Source organism: Lates calcarifer, linkage group LG6, assembly GCF_001640805.2.
Source record: "Lates calcarifer isolate ASB-BC8 linkage group LG6, TLL_Latcal_v3, whole genome shotgun sequence".
NCBI lineage: Eukaryota > Metazoa > Chordata > Actinopteri > Centropomidae > Lates > Lates calcarifer.
In genome coordinates this window covers 18730236-18745236 of record NC_066838.1, presented here as the reverse complement: position 1 = coordinate 18745236, position 15001 = coordinate 18730236, and the positions used below count along the sequence as shown (strand labels likewise).

The following is a 15001-nucleotide window of genomic DNA, read 5'->3' as shown; positions in this document are numbered from 1 at the left end:
AAGGGGTCAAAAACCACCAAATAATGTCATAGTGTAAGGCATGAAAAATGGTCAAAAAGTCATAGTATAGTAAGGGGTCAAAAATGGTCAGAAAATGTCATAGTATAGTAAGGGGTCAAAAACCACCAAAAAATGTCGTAGTATAGTAAGGGGTCAAAAACCACCAAAAAATGTCATAGTATAGTAAGGGGTCAAAAACCACCAAAAAAAGTCATAGTATAGTAAGGGGTCAAAAACCACCAAAAAAAGTCATAGTATAGTAAGGGGTCAAATCCACCAAAAAATGTCATAGTATGGTACGGGGTCAAAAACCACCAAAAAAAGTCATAGTATAGTCAGGCATGAAAAATGGTCAAAAACCACCAAAAAAAGTCATAGTATAGTAAGGGGTCAAAAACCACCAAAAAAGTCATAGTATAGTAAGGCATGAAAAATGGTCAAAAAAAGTCATAGTATAGTAAGGGGTCAAAAACCAAAAAAAGTCATAGTATAGTCAGGCATGAAAAATGGTCCAAAAAGTCATAGTATAGTCAGGCATGAAAAATGGTCAAAAAATGGTCAAAACCACAAAAAAAAAGTTTTAGTATAGTAAGGGGTCAAAAACCACCAAAAAAGTCATAGTATAGTAAGGCATGAAAAATGGTCAAAAATGGTCAAAAACCACCAAAAAAAAGTCATAGTATAGTAAGGGGTCAAAAACCACCAAAAAGTCATAGTATAGTAAGGCATGAAAAATGGTCAAAAAAAGTCATAGTATAGTAAGGGGTCAAAAACCACAAAAAAAGTGATAGTATAGTAAGGGGTCAAAAACCACCAAAAAAAGTCATAGTATAGTAAGGGGTCAAAAACACAAAAAAAAGTCACAGTATAGTCAGGCATGAAAAATGGTCCAAAAAGTCATAGTATAGTAAGGCATGAAAAATGGTCAAAAAATGGTCAAAAACCACCCAAAAAAGTCATAGTATAGTAAGGGGTCAAAAACCACCAAAAAAAGTCATAGTATAGTCAGGCATGAAAAATGGTCAAAAAATGGTCAAAAACCACCAAAAAAAAGTCATAGTATAGTAAGGGGTCAAAAACCACCAAAAAAGTCATAGTATAGTAAGGCATGAAAAATGGTCAAAAAAAAGTCATAGTATAGTAAGGGGTCAAAAACCACAAAAAAGTCATAGTATAGTAAGGCATGAAAAATGGTCAAAAAATGACCATAAAAACCATAAAAGCCATAATTCTCACCTCAACCTCTGGCTAAAAACATTCACTTTCATACAATATTAAACAGACTGGCAAAATATTCAGTGTTCAGAAGTATTTATTTGAGTAAGATCCTTTATCAGTTCCACAACGGAGAAATTCGGTGGTGCAACAGCAAAAATAGAAAAAGACAAGATAAAACATATAATATGAACAGTATAAACAGGACTATGTACACAGTAATAGAGTGGATTTGAGTACTGATATTGCACTCTGGCAAAATACTAAAATGAAAATCTAATCTAACCCACAAACACTATGTAGAGGTGTTTCTGTGGAAAACAAAGGTATGATGGCCACTTAAGAGAGAGTTCCTTTGTCTTAAGTGAAATGTCATAGTATAGTAAGTTGTCAAAAACACCAAAAAATGTCAGAGAATAGTATGTCGTGAAAGTATTTAGTTTTACTGATCAGTTCTTGTTTCTTGTCTCTGCAGAAGGAGAAGACGACAGCAGCCGAAGACCTGAAGTGGATGAAAGAAAACAAAAGTGTTATGAAGCTGTTAATTAGACCTCTACCATCTGATAATGTAGTCATGGGCACATTCTCCAAAGACTAATACATCTTTATTAAAGGTCTGTGACAAAATTCAACTGGTTGTAATTTCCCAGTTGTGGGACAAATAAAGGATTATCTTATGATACAACCGTTGAATTGATAATTGTACCACAAACAGTTAAATGATCATAAAGATGCTTAGTAGACAGGTTCATCTGGAAAATGTGCTAAACTAAATGTGCCTAACCAGCTCTAACAAGTGTTTCCTTATGGTCAAATGTCTGTCATTATCTTTGCTGTGATTTGTTAAATGTTGTCTGGAATCAAATTATTAGAAGGGTTTCCCTATTTTGAAAATTATTATACAAATCATTTTATTGTATGTTATATATTATTTTTATGGTTTTACACTCATTTTCTAGTTTTAAATAAAGATTTTAAAGGCCTTTTAGTTGTTTTCTAGACTTATTTTTTACAGCATGAAACCACGCTTGATTTTTAATATATATATTAAAGGCTGAACATTTTAAGATTTTAACCTTATTTGTCAAACCTGTTTTTGTGTGTGTGCTCTATTTTTAAATGTTTTATAGACCTATTTATTTAATGTTTTATATTTATTTAGACATTTTTGAGGTTTTCAACTTATTTTTTGAAAGGGTTTCTATTCTATTCTAAACTAAGGTTTTGTATTATTTATATGTATTTTGTTAGACTTATTTTTTGCAGCTACATTGTTGAAAAAAATAATAAGTTACAGCAACTTTAATGTATTGCTATTTGTTCCAGAGAAGAGGTTTTAAAGTATCAAACTGCAGCTGAGATAATGACAGAGTCAGACTGAAAAGAATAACCTAACACTGACCTTCTGGAAATGTCTTCACGTCTGTCTCTTCTATGTGATTTAATGGTTGAAGTTTGAATCCTGTGGAGAAAAACACAAGAAACATTAATATGAAGATATGACTCTTAACACATCAAAATAAAAGCACAGAGAGGTTTTGGGTATTGAACTTCAAACTGTCAAAAGATAAAGAAGTAAAAGACACTAAATCTAGTGTGGACTAACTGGTTCTATACTAATCAGAACCAGTCCAAGAGTTAAAGTTGCTTTACATACAAAGACAGAAGAAGCTGCTCTTGACTAGAGAACTGACTCCACCAACTCCTGATATTCACACAACAGCAGTGGATGGAAATGTTTTTTCTCCAAAGTTAGTTAAAATTTAAACTAAATTTGGTTGAGAGAGCAAGGAAGAGAGAAAGAGACAAAGGCAGAGAGAGGGGGAAAGGAGAAAGAGTAAAGTGGGGTACACACCAATCAAGCCGATCAAAGTCAAAGGCCTGATTATCTTACTAGATTCTTCTGTTGTGTGACGTGTGTAATTTTACCCTCCCTGATCTGCTCCGAAGACAATTGGATCAATAAATATTAAATATGGTCAATATTTATGATTGAAAATCCTGCATGTGGCAAGTACACCAAGGAAAGCTGAATACACATTCTGTAGATTGTCACATGGAACAATGCACAGAGTTAGCCAATCACGAAGCAAGCTGACTGAAGACAGAAGCACAACAATCAAGAGATATTGTCATCCACTATGTTTGAGAGTCCAGAGGCCTGTACTACGAACCAGGATATGCAGTTAGCAAGGTAACTTCAGGTTTAACTCTGGGTTTTGAGTCTTACAATGGTTCACTTCTTATTGCACTTCTTATACACCATGGTAACTTATACTGAATGGCTAGCCTGCTCCAGGGCAGCTTAACCCTCCCATTGCCCTTCATATTCCGTATACTTTTTTCTTTTTACTATTATTCAAAAACAAAAGATAACCACTTCAGAATCACGAATGTCATACACAGCAACAAATCCTACTACACACACACACAAGTGTGAGGGTTAACTTCAGATGATCAGATCAAAACCTGTCAGCCCAACTACTGACCAATCAGATCACTGGAAAATTGGCGTCCTTATTTCTACAGGATCTATCAGGTCTTTCCAATCTGTCCACAACCAAGCTTCTAACAAACAGAGAGAGTTTATTGTACTACATAATCACATACTTATTGTTATATCCTTATTTTGATAGAACAAAGATGCTTTTATCCACACACTGTTGAATATTTCCCACAATTATAAATGAACATTTCAGTCAGATCAACCTCAGACATTAACTCTCTCCTCTCGCTTTGGCAGCAGGAACAGTCTGACATTACTGTCACTGTTTATCTGCATCACATATTTAGAGTAATTCAGTAAATCACCATCAGACTTAAGAGCAAAAACACTCACTCAGTAAGTAAAAAGCATTTATGTACTTATTCACAATAAATCCTCAGCCTGACCATTAAACTGAAAATTATTTCTAGTGTTTCTATTCTAGTCATGTGATCACATTTCACCTTGTTAAATATCTCTTATGGACATCGCTAGAACCAAAACAACATGCAGCTATCAACATTACTCCTCATATATTAGGTAACTCACTCACGGTTCTGACAACACTGCTTTTAACTAACAACTCCACCTTTTCCTTTCACACAAACGCACTTGGGAAATCCTGGGTTAACTCAACAAGTTGATAACCAGCGTCATAAGACTGCTTATCCAAACTTGTGACTGTTAGGTTTAGTGAAGCCAGATAACAAAAAGATATCCTGGGTATGTTAAACTTGCTTCATAGTACAGACCTCTGACTCTGGTTGTTGGTGTTGAATCTGTTAGTGTGTAGTGTGCTGTGTTCGTCTTCACGTTGCTCATCACACACTATAAGAACAAAACTGTGAAATCTGACATTATTTGTCATCATGTGTGTGGTCTCTCACATTTTCTAAATCGGGTAAGATTTTAAAAATCTTTTGGTGTGTGCCAGACTTAAGAGAGCAAGGGAGAGGGAGAGAGAAAGAGACAGAGAGAGACCTGATGTTTAAATTCTTCATTTTCATTGAACTACATAAAAACATTAATAATGAGTCTTTTTGTGACAAATCAAACTACTCAGACTTCAGATCAATTACTGAAGATATATAATTTAATGTCAGTGCTCTGTGTTGGACAGTTGTACGAATATTCTCTGTGATCACGGACGAAGTGGTGACACCAGGAGGAAATAAAAAGAGAAATATACAAGGGAAAATAATCAATACACTATGACCTATTCCTCATCAACAGTTTAACCCCAAAACACATAAATATTGAACATTACAGCCAAACCAGGAGATCTTTGTTACAAAACTGCCCCAGAAAATGGGCTGTTTACTGTCACATATGACAAGAAAAAGCATCACATCTTTAAGAATCAATAACATTAATTATTTGGGAAAAAATAACTAAAATGATTTTCTTAAATTTCTATATTCATTGTTTGTCAACTAATCATTAGAGGGATCATGTATATTATTGTGAATTACATAATAAAAACTTTCACTTAAGCACATTTTTGAAAGCAGGGTTTTGGTATTTTTAAATATACTTCAGTCCACAGGCAGACAATTAACTGATAACTATTTTGAGTTTTTAAAAATGATTATAACTAGTACTATTTTCTGACAATTTATAGACACAATAAATCAGTCATTATTATATTCAATACTAAACTCACTAAATACCAAGGATTTAAACAATGACTCTGTTACTAATATTAATAATTTAGCTCATCAACACATTTTTTCAGACTGGGTAAATCTTTAGGACACATACCTGTTTGGTTTGTGAGGTGAGAGCTGGTGTTTCTGTCCAGGTTGCAGCAGCTGAACGAGTAAACCTGGGGAACACAAGTAAAACACTTGAAAAACAAATAACCTAATTACAAAAAATAGGATATGAAATACTAGAACCTTGAAATCACAGTTTAAGATTTGAGGTGAATAAATTATGTTATGAATTCATTCATCTCGGAGAGAAAAGCAACTTTTCAAATAGTTTTTAATATTTCAGCTCATACATTGTGACCTACTCTTGTGGCTCAAAACTTGCGAAGGAGCACAAAATTAAAATCTGGTTTTCAATCTTGTATTTAACTCAAAACTGAGCTTAGTAAAGTCTCAAGTCACGCAAACAAATTTCTAATCATTAATATACACAACAGGGATCAATGGATGGCGATGGAGAGATTACTACCACAAAGCTACAAAGGCAAAAAAAAAAAAAAAAAAAGAGAGTCGCAAAACGATCACAATGAAACGCTTAATTGCCACACTGAAACACAAAATGGTCACAAAGAAATGTTAAATGACGTGGAATAGACACAAAACTACATAGGCACAGAAGCTGACCGTAAGTAGATGTAAAACAGCCAGACAAAAAACGATGCAATACCACCACAGATAGACACGGAATGATTCAATTCAATTCAGTTTTATTTATATAGCGCCATATCACAACAAAAGTCAGGACACTTTTCATACAGAGCAGGTCTTGGACCATACTCTTTAAAATATAGAGAGAGACCCAACAAATCACACCATGAGCAAGCACTAGGCGACAGTGGCAAGGGAAAAACTGATCACATCGACATGATAATCCGCTAAACTGACTTAAAATGACCAAGCTGGAGCACAAAAACACATTAACCCACGCAAACGCTCGACGCCAATGCTAATGCTAACACCTAAGTGTAAAACAGTCAGGTAGATGTAAATCTAAAATCACCACAAATGGCCACAAACCGATGACAACGACGTGATAAACCACCATAAACTAAATTATCAGAATGGAACACAAAATGACAGAGAGACGCAAAATGTCGATAAAGTGAACGTTTGTTTTACCACCCAGTCCTCAACGGTAACGTCGGCTTCTCGTGGTACTAGCAAACAGAAGCAATGATTTAAACTTGGTTTAAATCTGTTTTCCAACTTCGTTTCTCCGCCTCTCTGCGCTCCTCCCTGAAGGCCGTGGCCAATGACAAGACACGTCGAGACTAATGACGACACACGTCCGTTGGCAGAAAAACGCTGATTGGCCGGGCGTTTCTGGTCCGCCCAGCAACCGCCTCCGATTGGTCTTAAAATACATCCACCATAAAAACGGAGAGAAGCCTGACATGTGACGTTAGATCTGGCATACAACCATGCGCCAGACGCAATATCACTGCACAAAATCTGCGGGTGAAACTCGTTTATTGGTGACTGTTTTCTGCGTGAGCTACATGTTATTAGTGATAGCCAAGCTAATGAGCATGTTCCTGTAACATATATGTATACTGTAGTTAGTTACAGCAGCTTTATTGCCCCTGATATTGGCTTTAAGGATCTCAAATGTACTTTTTTACTCGATTTATTTAACTGTCCCGGGTTAACAGTTCCTCCACAGGCGCCAGTGGAGGAGCTAATTAATTTATTATTAATTTATTTTAAGATTAGCTTTCAGTTTTGTAAATATTGGCTGTTAGGTTCAAAATTTGAAAATTAGGCTCATCCAATTGAGAAACTGTATGTTAAGGTGTTAATTATTAAAATCTGGATGAGGGATCTTTTATGTTATTCTGTTTTTCTTCTTTTTCAGTTTTCCCCTGGGGGGCTTGCCACCTTATCATGGTCAGGGAGTTTGCGTGCCTCAGTGACCATGGGAACTATTCCAGCAGATCAGGTCGTAGGGTAGAAGCCTGACAAAGTGCAATCCACTTCTCCAGGTTGGGGATTGGATACATAGCTAATAACCCAGTTCCATGGAGAAAACACTGTCATAGGCAAAAATGCCCTCCACAAAATGTAAAATACTCCCCCAGAAAATTGTAGCTGTAGCATGATGTGTATCAACAATGCTCCCTTCACGTTTCTCACTGCCCCCTCATATATGCCTGCCTAGAACCGGCCCTGGCATGTATCCTCCTTCTACTTGCCAATTTAATTCTGCTTTTCGTCCAGACCAAACAGCACACCTTAAGGTGGATTTAGTTGCTTTTCTCCCAGTTTATTGTTGTACCAGTTCAGCAGTAAAACATGGTTGAGACATTGGAGCACAATGTAGAACAGCTTAGCCAGCTCTCAATAAATAGACCTTTTAAATATGACAGATTGTATTACAGCAGAGGAATATAAACCTGAAAATGTTTTGCACACAGAACGAGATGCTTTGTACAAACCCTCCCTTGACTCTCTCTCAGACAGTTCAGCTGATTGTTGATATAAAAATGTGCGTCAGGTTTATGTAACAGCTTCGACTGTTGAAATATGGAGACATTTCCACAGGTCCAAGTTGTCATAAATTGCCTCCCACCATCGGGGTGTAGCATACATGTACACATGAGGCAGAGAGGTGCATCAAGTTTGACCTCGATGCCCGTGTCAGAGTAGTTTTCTGTCAATGCTGTTTTCATTCCCTCTGAGTTTGTGTGTACTATCGTGTGAAAGAAAACAGGCAACATTACATACAGGAGAAAACACAAACCCAAGTGACATTCCAGGAAATAAATACACTTCTTGCTTTGTCTGAAAAAAAATTATTTACACAGTATTGTACATAGAAGAAATTCAGAACTTCCATCTGGGTCTCTCAGTCATAAAAATATATATATATATATATATATATATAATAAAATCTACAGTAAAAGAATGAACTACAATAACAATGATTGAAATAAACAAAAGATTGTTGACTGTGAATGAATATACAGTACAATCACTGCTTTAAATGTCTTGTATACACAGTAGAAAGCACAAACTTGAGTGTGTGTGTGTGTGCATGTTAGTTTTTGTTTTTGCGTGTGTGTGTATTTGTGTGTATGCACTTGTGGCAAACTAATTGAAATTCTTGTTCAGTCACACAACAACATGTTTACTTCAGGATGACCTTGACAATGAGACAAGAGCTTCGTTCTGCACTGAAAACTGTCTTGAACTCACTGAACGTTCATAAAATGCATGTGCACGTACTTTTGTTTTGTAATCCACTCTCAACGTTTCAAATGACAGCAAGGGGAAAGCCCTTCCTAGTCGTGAGTGTGTCTGAATGTGAGTGTGTGCCTGTGTGAAGATGCTGAGAGTCTTAGTGGCAGCCGCAGGCTCTGACCACCATGTTGCGGTATTTCTTGAGGATGACGTTGGAGCTGTCATCGAAGTAGAGGACTGAGATGGCGTGGAGCTGCGTGGGAGCACAACAAGGCTTAGGAACTGTGTCTGGGTTAATGAAATGAACCTGTGAAAAAGAGACACAGAGTCATAAAACACAGTGGGGAAAAAAAATCATCATTGCAGGCCTTGAGGATGTTGACTTTATCACAGATGACAGTGCAACTCTTTGGGATCATTAAATACAGTAGTTCCAACTGCAGCTACACTGTCCTGACAGTTGATGAGATGATTAGACTCTTAACATGACTGCTGGGTTTTTGTTCCCTGCTTTCATGGTTACTCACAAGGGTTTGCACAATGGCATGGTTTGTGGCATTCATGTAGGAGTTAAGTGGGAAAGCACATTCTCCCTCACAATAGTACGCTGCATATCCCTCTGGAGCGATGATCCAGTCCTGACGGCAAAGAGAGAGACAGAGAGAAAATTTAGGTTGTAAAAGTGGGGAAAAACAGAGATTATGGGGGAGGGAGTGAGAGTAGAGAAAGGGATAAAGAGAGATGAAGGAGCAAAGTGCCCAGGTAGCCAGCAAGGTTGGACTGAGTGGGCCTCAGTGTCAACACACTGAAGGTGAATCAGTGCACCTGAGGACAAAATTCGAGACAGCTCTGACAGAGATATATGTGTATAAAAGGCTTGGTTTTATTGATGCAGATTTGGGCCAACCTTGGCTGCATGTAAGTTTCATTTAGCAGCACTAGAACCAGATTTGGACCACGGACACTTGGCTTTAGAAGTGGAAGGGATCACAATTAAGTCAGGGGTTTTTCTATGTGGATACTATTTCTTGTATTTGTCTACAATTATGTAAACCTAGCAAATAACACGCTGTGATGAAATTGGATAACATGTTTTGTTTAATGATGGCATACTGAAAAACAAGTGATGCTATGTATAATAATGCACTAACCTTGCGTTCTTGATAGGGATCTGGTACTAATGATGAGATAATGTTAAATCTGCACTGTTACTAAACAGGACACTGTCCTTATTTTATCTTTGATTCTAGTATCTTTTTGGAGAATATAATAAGTGTACATTGTTTGCTATGAATTGAAATATCAATTTACAGCTGCAACCAAAGAATATTTTTCTTATTGCCTGTATTTTCTTAATTAATCATTTGGTCTGTAAAATAACATTAAATTGCTTGCTCCACTGTTGTTGTTTTTTCAGGCCGAAGTAGTGTCTGCACAGCTTCCTCCCAGGCTGTATATGGCCCCATCATTCTGTATAATCAGAAGATTTGGGAAGCCTGCATATAGCCTGAAAGGCAAACCCCAGGGCAAAAGATTATAAAAGGTTATTGCTCTGAGAATATGGGAATATGGTTGCAAATTAAGGTGAACTGATGAATACATTTTTATCATCTGATACATTTTCTCATCTGAATTGTGGCAGCTGGACAATAAGAAGGTCGGAGAGATGTAAGTGAGTAAATCAAACTTAAATTGTAAAAGTGCAGTGCACTTGTCCCTAGTGGAAATTACACCCTTTGGCTCAAGTATATGTGGACTGATTCTAGTGTGTCATTTATCAGGTTTCTGATAAGACCAGCAACCAATAGTGTCTGAATTAGGCTTCTGTTAGGCCAAGCAATTTTGGCCACCTGGGAGAGGAATGCTTTCCGTACCTGCCACCCCAAGTCTCTGAAGCTGACGTAGAGCTCGTGCTTCTTACACGCCTGTTTCTGATCAGTACTGCTGTTTTCTGAGGAAAAGGACAGACAGGGAAAAAGAGACTCAGTACATGTGCTATTATCCCATTCAGCTGAAAGAGTAACTATTTACTGTAGTCAGGCACCAATTAGGCAGAGATGATAAAGACCAGATATAAACACAGGCAGTGTCCTCATACTAAACATTAACATTTAGACAATGGCTGAAGGAAATCACCTCCAGATACAGCAGCAGTTTGGTAATTGCTTTAAATGAATGGGCCACCCTGCTTAGAGGTCACTCTGTTGGGCTTTGAGTTTCCACTGGCTGAAACAGATGTGCACACAGAGTAGGCTTGCCACATTTTTCATAACTCAACTCTTTTATTTATTCTCTCTGCTTTCTCCACAGTCATTTCAACATTTCTTTTTTACGCCATCCATGTGTTAAAAAAGAATAGTCTGTTTTCTATCTAAAGGTATCTCCCCCTCTCTCTCTTTCTCCTCCTCTGGTGACCTCTGGGGCTCTGTGGTACATTAGTTCCTGAGAGCTGTTCACATTGGAAATGATCATGAGCGACTGGTTCTCATCATCCAGTTAAAGACCACTGGTATCCAAAGTTCCAAACAGGCCCATTTGGCCCATGTGTTGTGGCCCCGGTTGCCCCACAGCACACCACAGATGTGTTCTGCCATAAAAGCCTGCGCTGCCTTACCTCCATGCAGGGAACTTGGCCCCAACTGCACTGTAATGCTCGTGTAAATAAACAAAGACAGCAGAGGGATATTTGAAGCTCAGGCATTACAGTCTAATGTTTCAGCGCTTCACATAAACACAGCCCTCTCACACCTCCAAAACAAAGGCCCTGAATATGCATTGCATGTTTTGTCGTGCAAGAATCACATCAATTCCAATGGAATATTTTTGTTGGTTCTGGATGTATTGTATATTTGTGAATGCATTTGAGTGTTTGCATCTCAATGAGTACATATTGTATGTGTTGGATGTGATATATCATATGGTCATCTGTGTCCCATTCCATGAATTCCTCACAAAGCCAACAAAAGCCAGATTAAAGTAGGGGTCGGCCCAATACAACAGTATAAATCATCACTGACTCTATGTGCAACACATACGCTTCCAGGTGTTTACCTGCGACATTGGCCACTCTGAGAGCCTCTTGGCTCTTTGCCCCCTTTGTGCGGTTGGGGTTACGCTGTTTGGTTCCCCCTGGCGCTGAGCGGATGCTTCGCAGGTGCACCTCAGTGGCTTTGAAGAAGGCCACCATGAAGGGCTGTTTATTCTGAGGCCCACTGCGACCAATCAGCCCTGCCACACGAGGATTGATGCTCTCTCCTGTAGGGGGAGACAGAGAGAGAAGTGCAACAGGTGTCAGGTCAAAGAAATCAAGATTTTATTTATGCATGGCAAAGTGGTGTGGCTTTTTTATGTCTGTGTTCAGAGTTTATTTTGCATGTGTGTGGTCCTCTCTTTCCCCACTGAAACCACTTTTGTTGTGTCTTTAATGCTACATTCAGTTTTACAAATGAGATTTTCCTCTGTGAATTCCTTTCCCTTTTTCTCATCCCTTCTCCACCTCTGAAATGCCAAGAACAAACGTACACTGAACATCAAAGCCTCTCTTCTTGTGGCTGTGTGCGTATTTGTGTGGGTGTGTTCCTGCACGCACGTGCATGTGCGTTCCAGCGGTGTCTATCTTCTCACACAGAAGAATGTGTCTCTGATCACCGTTCGGTGGTAAATCAAGGCTTCTGGTCGCCGCTGGCGACGGGACGTCCCATGAGCCTGTCTGTACACGCTCGCCCATCACCCTTCATACCCGGTCCAACACACAAACACACATTCATGGATACAACCTCCCTAACACACCCCTCCCACAACATGAAAGCAATACAGTGTCTGTTTTTCTCTACTAACATGTAACATCCTGCCATCCTGTGAGAGATAATATTCTCAAACACACTCTTGTTTGTTGATCTAGTTTTCCACTGACTAACATCCAAGCTTCGTGATGACAAACTCCGGCTGAGATGTTATCCTTATGATAACACAGTGTATTTTCTGCATGCCTGCTAATGATGCTGAGGGTATGATGGATGACTGATGATGAATGATGAGGAGCAGGGTTTGATTTATCTTTGCTGTGTGCACAAAAAGAATAAATGATGTAATTCTTTGGTATTTCGAGAGGACAAAGTTATATTACAATGCAGACCTTAATGTTTGTTAGACATCCAACAAGAAGAGTGATATGATAGAGGAATATGATAATTTGATAGTTGTGAGGTTTTATAGCACTCTGCAGTATTTTGTGGTTTCTACATGGTTGAGCTCAAGGATGGAGGTAACTAATTACATTTACATTCTCCTGTCATTGTAATGAATATTTTCAGCAAAGTCATATGAATTTCTGCATTTCAAATAACATTATGACAAAGGAAAATGGCATCAGCTAATGTAGCATTCATTTTTACATTCTATTAAGCAATTTTTGAATTAATGCTATTTGTAATTTTCTCTGCCGCTGAATGTGGTTTTGTGTTGGGAGTGGGTGGTGGTGATAGTCGCTTGCCAAGAGCTTCAGCCATCATTGCATTTACAATACAAGAGTTTATAATATGCTCTCTGAGCAATGCTACTTCTTCAGTGCCATCTGAACCCTACAGCAAATCGCCATTAGAAAGTGATGAGACGAGTTGGTCGGACTGATGCTAGCTGGTTAGCGTGCTAACTTCAGTAGTAGAAAAGAAGTGAGAACTAGAAGCAAAACACTGCTGTTGCTTTCCACCACTGTATACAGCTCTAGATGAGCAAAAGAATGAAGTTTGATGCTGAACTAAGAAATAAAATAATAAAAACAGCTGTTAATGCTAACATTTAGAGACTTTAACTCTGCTATCTTAGTTCATACTTACAATACTTTTATTAAGATAGTACAAACAAATCTGTAAATCTTATAAATCAGTTAAGTGTTTCACAGATTCACATATAGGGTCATTTTTCTGGTTTCTAATCCATTTGTCTTTGTTCTTGTCTTTTTTGGATGCATTTTCTTTATCTACAGCTGCCTATCTATGCGTAAAAACATGTCGCACCCATAACATTGCAACCTGTAACTTTCTACATATTGAGAAATACATTGATCTGAGTGACCCTCACCGTTTGTGCTCTCCAAGGCAAGCTGTAGCCCCAGGTTCCTGCCAGGGTTCAGGACCCAGTGGTTACTGGTGGCTGTCACGTCAAACACCAACCAACCCTCCTCTGCTGCCCAGATAACCCGCGAGTCCAGCAGGAACAGGTCTGACTCCCTGGAAGAGGACAAAAAATACAAAAAAAGTCACTTAAAGTCAGAGATAAACTTTAAGTCAACAGGGATTATATGCACAATTAAAAGACAGGTTGAAACCATGTGACAGAGTGTAAAGCTAAGTGACCGAAGCGCAAAGTAATGGAGGGGAGAGAGAGAGCCAGAGGAGTGTGACGGGGTGAAACAAAGAGAGCGAGATGGAGCAGGAAAGCGAGCAAGGGAAGGAGAGAGGGAGGGCTCCAGATGGTGAGGCCCAGGGGAACACTTCATTTTCTTAATTGACAATAATGGCTTTATAAACGATCGGTCCTTTCATACACTACACACAGTCCATCACTGGATGGAATTTTGTGGGAGAGCCAGAAAGCCAAAGAGAGAGAGAGAGAGACAGAGCGAGAGAGAGAAAGCAAGAGAAAAAAACACAGCTGCGAAAGAGGAAAAAACTGTGCGAAAAGTAGCAAGTGAAATAGTGCATATCCAAGTCAGTCCTTTTGTCCAACAGTGGAACTCTGGATTTTCTACTCATTCACCATTGGAGACTAAAATCTCTTGTTCTTTATGTGGCCATTCATGTATCCCGACCTATTTTCTGACTGGGAAGATAGTGTGTCACAGAACTCTGGTTCATTCATGTACGCAGGCCTGTCTCTGGCAGAGGAATAAATGACTGTGTTGTTCCCTCTGGACAACAGAAACCTTTAGGAGGGGTCAAAGAGAGTAGGACACGGGCAATTCCAGAGTTACATACACCTTCTGCGGGGCCCAGATTAGTCACATGGAGAAGGTGGGGTAAAGTCTTGTTCTGATAAAAGAAGCTTCCGGATTAGAGCTGCAATTTATCATTTTGTTGATGGACTAATTGATCAATCAACTAATCATTTCAGCTAGTCCAGACAATCAATGCTTAGCAACATGAAAAAATCAAAACATATATTATTGATGCACAAACAAATAACCATATATGCTACATACTCACCTATCAGAGTGTTCCTCCAACACCTGGTAGACGCTGATGCGAAAGGTCTCATTATCGTAACGTTCATGGATGAAGTCTTTATATATACGAAACTCGGCAGCAGTGACTGCCTCACCCTCTGGGATCCGTGATAGGTCAAATCTGAACTCTCTATGATGCCGGCGCACTGGTAGGAATTCCTTGTCGTGCTCCACTGCAAGAAATAA

The 15001-nt window shown here is 38.5% G+C and overlaps 2 protein-coding genes across 6 annotated transcripts in view; one reads left to right on the top strand and one right to left on the bottom strand.

The window, feature by feature from the left end:
- Positions 1–1294: 1294 nt before the first annotated feature.
- The window catches only part of bmp7b (bone morphogenetic protein 7b), a 29431-nt gene continuing 15724 nt past the window's right edge, over positions 1295–15001 (bottom strand). The window contains exons 2-10 of one of the 2 annotated variants that reach the window (XR_001963674.2): positions 14796–14988; positions 13672–13820; positions 11644–11847; positions 10467–10543; positions 9120–9230; positions 8638–8899; positions 5462–5525; positions 2618–2677; positions 1295–1717 (exon numbers count right to left, since the gene is read on the bottom strand). Coding sequence is in view for 1 of the 2 variants with exons in the window: in XM_018701097.2 (XP_018556613.1) it covers positions 8750–8899; positions 9120–9230; positions 10467–10543; positions 11644–11847; positions 13672–13820; positions 14796–14988 (884 nt within the window). In the remaining variant the exon portion in view is untranslated. Of the gene's footprint in view, positions 1718–2617; positions 2678–5461; positions 5526–7654; positions 8900–9119; positions 9231–10466; positions 10544–11643; positions 11848–13671; positions 13821–14795; positions 14989–15001 lie in introns of those variants that run through there. The other variant, XM_018701097.2, reaches the window with a different exon arrangement.
- Positions 9345–15001, top strand: part of cnbpa (CCHC-type zinc finger, nucleic acid binding protein a) — a 144716-nt gene continuing 139059 nt past the window's right edge. The window contains exon 1 of one of the 4 annotated variants that reach the window (XM_051071309.1): positions 9345–9366. The gene's annotated coding sequence lies outside the window, so the exon portion shown is untranslated. The remainder of the gene's footprint in view (positions 9367–15001) is intronic. The other 3 variants (XM_051071311.1, XM_051071310.1, XM_051071312.1) reach the window with 3 other exon arrangements.